Consider the following 6308-nt stretch of genomic DNA (forward strand, 5'->3'; position numbering starts at 1 on the left):
GCCGTGGTGTGAAACAAAATCAGAAAAAAATTGTCCAACTCCTTTCAACAAAATTCTTCAAAACAAAAACTGTTTTCACATAAACACTTCGATATCAATTTAGCCACGAATCATCTTCTAATTTTAAAAAACAATTTGCATGTTGTAATGTCACATTTGGTAAGGATTTCCTTAACATGAACTATGCCCCACATTAAAAACCATGTGCATTAGGAAATTAGGTCAGTTTTCTACATCTAATAAAAAACGAGGTTAAATCATCCATCTTTATAAATTAATCTGATCTTTCGCACCAAACAAGCAATCAGATTCAGGTAGTGCACTTCTTTATTTTAATAAAGCAACTTGTCTGCTTTATATTTCAAAACTCTTCTTGTATTCTTGGAAAAAAGGCAATATATTGCTTGACATTATTCATCCTATAACATATTTGAAAATACAATCCCCTAAAAGTGACTAAATGTATTACCATACATCGCATAACGAAGAAGAATATACATGGAATTGTTATCTTCATCGTAGGTAATAGGCACATATTCAGTCAAAATTATTGTATTTATTACTTCTGAAATATTTCAGGACCCTAATAATTCAAATTTAGGATATCCAGAAATCTTTAAGAACCTCCTAAAATATTTCAGGACCTCCACAACTTGATTTCAAGATATCCTGAAATATTTCTAAAACCTTTATATTTTGAATTACGGAGGTCCTGCAATATTCCAGTAGCTCCTTAAATACAACGATTAATGATGTTATTATTGATTATATTTGAATAAGACTTATCAAGTTCTTCAATATTGCACATGTTTTACGATATTTTACAGGTATGCAGAATATCGTTTGTATTATTAATCAATTATATAAAGTATCAAAATATGGGACAAACACCTTTGACATATTTGTTCGAATTGAAAGAGGCCTGGAATGGGATTCAAGTAAACCTCTTTCCATAAAATGTCCACAAATTCAGTTTGTGGGCATACATACATAAATTCCATTGGCAAATAAATAATATGTAAAGTTTAAACAAAAAAAAATTATTGCTATGACTTTGTTTACTGTATATTATTTAAATACACACCTCCAGAATTATCTATCGACTACACCATGTACATTTATCACGTCCTCAATTTGACTTTATTCAGCTAACGGAAAATGGCGTTGTCAAAATCTATTAATCTTGGAGAAGCGCAAATTCCTTGTGTATGTCATCTGTGTGAAGATGAAAAAAACGTTAGATGGAAATGCCAAGAATGTTCCCTGTTGATGTGTGATAAATGTAAAAGGAAAGTACACGTGAAATTCAAAGCAGCTGACGAACATAATGTCATCAAGGTAACAGATATCGGGAAGGATGGTTCGTTTCAGCCAAATCTTTTTGTTTTATGCGATGAACACCCTGAACAAAAGATTTGCATATTTTGTAAGAAGTGTAATCAGTTAGTCTGCCCTGTCTGTCTTTCCGAGAAACATAAAGATCATTATTTAGAGAGTTTGAAAGTCGCATATGAGGAAAAATTTCAAAGTTTAAAATACTTTCAGGATAAACTAAAAGAGGATTTGGCTTTTCATTCAACATGTGAAAAAGAACTTAGTGACAGGACAAAATCTAATAGATGTTTTTACGAAAATGTGACGAAAACAATTTTAGAACAAGAGGAAAGGTTTAAGAAGGCAATTGAGAATGAAACAAAATCCAGACTTAAAATTCTTGGAGACCGATTTAAAGAAATGAACACAGCGACAATAAAGGCACAAAATACAAACGTCAACGCACAAAAAGAAGTAGTTTCAAACTTGGAATCAGTTAATTTAGCTATAGATACAGGTAGTTTAAAAAGTGTAATTGAAACAGACCAATCTGTAAAGTCTTGGACAGAGCCCGAAAAGACTTATCGAGTTATTGATATCAATCCAATTGAACTAAATTGTGGTTCAATTGACCAAACAAAAATTTCGGAAATGTTTGGGTCTTTAGAAGAAGTTTCGGATACAGTACAGTTTGAAGTCCTTTATTCTTACAGAAGTAAAGCCATTTTCAATAACATACAGCCTTGCCAAGATGGGTCAGTGTGGGTGAGTGATAAATACTCATGCTTGAGAAATATGGAATTGGGAAACGAAATTCAACAACGACAAGAAGTAAAGGATCTAAGTGTTGACGAAATGCTCGAAAGTGATAAAGGCGAAGTAATTTTATCTCTTTCTGGACAATCAAAACTTGTAACATTAGCAAACGATGGTACGTTCAAGGATTGTATAGATTTTTCGCCATACATTTCTCGACCACTCCACATTACAAAATCTGGCAATATAGTAGTCGGAGTTTGAGAAGAAATTTCTTACAAATTGTCAGAAAATAGTGTAAGGCAAATCATCATCCTTGATGCGAGTGGGAAAAAATTGCATACATTTGAATTCGATGCTGACCATAAACGAATATTAACATATGCTCTTAAAGCAACAACAAATATCAACAATGATTTGTATGTGATTGACAAGACATCTTAAGACAAACACGGTCGTCTTCTGTCGCTTGCTTATCCAAATAAACTTATGTGGACGTATACGGGAAATACAACCATAAACTCAAAACTTCAGTTCAAACCGAATAGCCTTGCAGTAACTGCAACCGGAAATATTGTTTTGTTAGACTCCGATACTAAAGTTCTACATATTTTAGATATAAGAGGTGCTTTAAAAACCTTTGTTTCATTATTAAACGTTCACGTGCTTAACCCTGAGGCTATGTGTATTGACGGTCAAGAGAGATTGTGGATCAGTTGTGGAGGATTGTCTTCAGATTCTTATATGACGTATTTTACTAATAAATTTCAAGGAATGCTTGTCATCATGTCTTTTACTGGGGTTTGAAATTAAAGATGAAATTAATGCATCGCTTTTATTATTTCAAGTTACTTTTATTGAAATTGTGAATGAGTTTTTTTATTTGGATAAAGTACAAGGTTATCTGTATTCTAGAGCGAGCTCTTTTAACACACAGAGAACTCATTGTTTTATTACATTTTGAAAAAAGAACTGACACTGATGAAGGCCATTTGCTGTGCCAAATATCTGTCAATACAATTTTATATGCTCGTTGACCCAATAATGTATTCCACTGATATAATTTTATCGTTGAACAATGGATTGTAAGAGATAATATTGTAAAAGCACTCGGTTGACAATTGACAAATGGTAATAGTTTGATAATTATACCTTTTATTTTGTTAGTCAGATAAATTATAACGATAACAAGTAATACCTGTAATGTAAGTGGAGTCACAAAAAATCGAAGTGTCGACTGCAAACAAAAAATGGAGCAAATTTTGTCCTTATAACATGTAAATTATAAAGTTACAATCACTAAATGCTTTCGAGTTGTGAACTAACAAATGAATGTTTTATTCAGAGTCCCTCTAGCTGTGCAAGTCCGTCTGTGGTTTTAAGACGCAAGTGCTGCCAAATTATTGCCCACCAAATGGTAGCCTCGCATTCTGGACAAACCTTTTCTTCGCGGAGTTCTACTGTCGAGCAGTTAGTCAGGATCCCAGGCTACCGAATGGACTTTAAAAAATACAAAACGACAAGTTCCATATGAAACATAACACAAATGGAATTGTTATAAAGTATAAGGATTTCCTGTGAATTTTTTGACTGGAATGATTGATTGATAGGTGTTTAACACCACTTTCAGCATCATTGTAATATTTCGTGGCGGTCAGTTTTTATTGGCGGAGGAAGCCGGAGTGCCCGGAGAGAACCACCAACTAGCATAGTAGTCGAGCGCACCTGACACGTGCGGGATTCGAACTCACAACCTCAGTGTTGATAGAATAGTAATACAGTTGTTCGACTACTTAGCCACTCGGCCATCGGGCCCCTTTTTTTAGACTGGACACCATCTAATTAATCATCAACATAAACCTAGACGATTGCCGATACAAATATTAATATAAATATTACGACGTGCTGATCGAGTGTGTCTCGAAATAAATTATCACCGCTCTACAGAAAGTGTCGTGAAATGGAAAAAATTAAAGTTCTATCAACTCTGGTATCAGTGTTCAAAGTTAAGGTAGCTGTCCATATGGACTGGAAATTGAAGTGTGATAGGCAAAATAGCTAAGGCACTTTTTTCAATATGTAAGCCGAGAAACTCATTAACACCGACCTAATTAGTACAACGGATGACACGATTTATGTAAGCTTTACAATTTATTATATACAAAACATTCAATATTCTGCATATATTTAAAAAAATGTATATAAAGTCCTTACTGTGATGCTGATTGGATATTAATCTCAATTTTGAGGTCATCGACGTCAGTACAATTACTAAGGCGAATGACGACGAGAACGAATGTTGGCATTCTGTCAGGTTGGAAAATGGTCAAATGGACTTAACATAGCCTACTCTTAGCACTTCTGTGTTGACATGATTAATCAATGATATGTTCATTATTTTAAATTAACTGCTAACAAAACATTGAACTTTTCGAAATACTAAGGATTTTCTACCCCAGGAACGGTTTACCTTAGCTGTAGTTGGCAAAACCTTTCGGAATTTTGGATCCTCAATGCTCTTCAACTTGATTTGGCCTTGTTTACTTTTTTTATTCGAGCGTCACTGATTAGTCTTTGTTGACTAAACGCGCGTCTGGCGTGTAAACCTTTAATCCTGGTATCTATGATGAGTTTATTTAGCTAAACGGACCCAAGTAACTATACTCATGCCTTACATACGCAAATGAAATAGAAAGATAATAAAGTGGGAACTTGTCAAAACGAGGGTAAACAGAAGTTGGAACTTGTCATTCAGTAAGAAACCCTTCAATGGACAAACGATGAGGGCGAACACCTTTGTATCATTCCCATAGACCTTTCAAACAATATTTACATACAATAATAATAAAAGTGTATATCATGTTCATCAAATGTCTATGCATACGCGTCGGCTAACAGTAGAAATAGAAGTTATTGTTTCCTTAGTAGCCCGAAAAAGACACATTTACAAACCGCTAGCCTATCCCCTAACAGTTACACCACCCATTCCTAGGAGGAAAGTGTTCGTCCACAATATCAAAAAGATTCACCTATCTATTAACGGGACAAGTTGAACAAAGTTCCTAAAAATAAAACGAGATGTCTCTGTGTCGGGATGATTACTGTTCATATGATCGCAAAAATCGATGGTGTTGGTCTCTGTTGCTGAGATGTAATGTATTTCATGATCTTGCATATGTACTGCATCTATGTTATCATGATACTACAAAGCTGTCTAAAATTGTTTTTAGAATAAAAGCATGCACTATACTTGGTGTGCAATAGTGAGTTAAACTTTAAATAAAGAAATGGTAAAAAACTAATAAAAGGTACTTCATAAAATGTACGCTTTATCCATCAAACAGACACATCGATGGGTCAACGGGAATGAAAACATACAACAAGGCATTCCATCCTTTACACAGACACGTCGAGTTGTCACGAGGACAATATCACATAAACCGTCACACAGACGTGAACTACCGCGAATACATCTATGTAAAACAAATGGAAAACCATACACTTCTGATTATCATAAAAAGGTCTATAGATTCGAGGCAACAGCTAGTAGTACAAATCTCATAAATCTAAATGTAGATAAAAATCAAGGTAAAAACCAAATCTGAAGGAATCAAGCACGAACTGAACTCCAAAGGAGTGAATGCGCATGCGTCAATAAGGTAAGCGACTCCTGCTATATATGCATCACCCGCCAAGCGAATAAATTCATCAAAGATATCAGGCTATAATGTTGTATGTCAGACGCGCGTAAAGACTCATTAGTGACGCTCGAATAAAAAAAGTTAAAAGGCCAAAGTATATACGAAGTTAACAGACCAAAAATTCCGACAGGTTTCGTCAAAAACAGCTAAGGTAATCTATTCCTTGGGTAGAAAATCCTTAATATTTCGAACACCTCAAATTTAATAACCGACTTGGCCAGATGAGTTAAAAAACCCACCATGATCATGAAAAATGTACATACTAATAAGATTTGTTTTTATCACCAAAGATATGTATTCAGACTTGCGTTTGTCTAAATACCTTCACTTATCAACCAGAAGATGGTTTGAATTATCTGCAAACCTATATATGTTTATTCAGGCATCATTTAATCAATATGTAGAATTGTTATCTGGATTGTGGAACGTTGTGGACGATCATATAGGAAAAAAAATTACCTTTTCTTGTTTAGACTAAAGTTTAAGACTACTTATTTCAATATCAGATTCGTTTTCCTTGAATATAAATGCCTAAAA

General features: G+C 34.2%; 1 protein-coding gene across 1 annotated transcript; it reads left to right on the forward strand.

The window, feature by feature from the left end:
• Positions 1-1103: 1103 nt before the first annotated feature.
• On the forward strand, positions 1104-2561 carry LOC127702686 (E3 ubiquitin-protein ligase Trim36-like). The gene has a single exon (XM_052206987.1). It carries the CDS (start codon positions 1159-1161, stop codon positions 2332-2334), a length of 1176 nt encoding a protein of 391 aa, XP_052062947.1. The 5' UTR covers positions 1104-1158; the 3' UTR covers positions 2335-2561.
• Positions 2562-6308: the final 3747 nt, after the last annotated feature.

Source organism: Mytilus californianus, unplaced genomic scaffold (assembly GCF_021869535.1).
Source record: "Mytilus californianus isolate M0D057914Y unplaced genomic scaffold, xbMytCali1.0.p SCAF_5, whole genome shotgun sequence".
In the NCBI taxonomy this organism is placed as follows: Eukaryota; Metazoa; Mollusca; class Bivalvia; order Mytilida; family Mytilidae; genus Mytilus; species Mytilus californianus.

Excerpts from the sequence above, each read along its gene's own strand:
- LOC127702686 (XM_052206987.1), top strand. The coding sequence starts at position 1,159 with ATGGCGTTGTCAAAATCTATTAATCTTGGAGAAGCGCAAATTCCTTGT.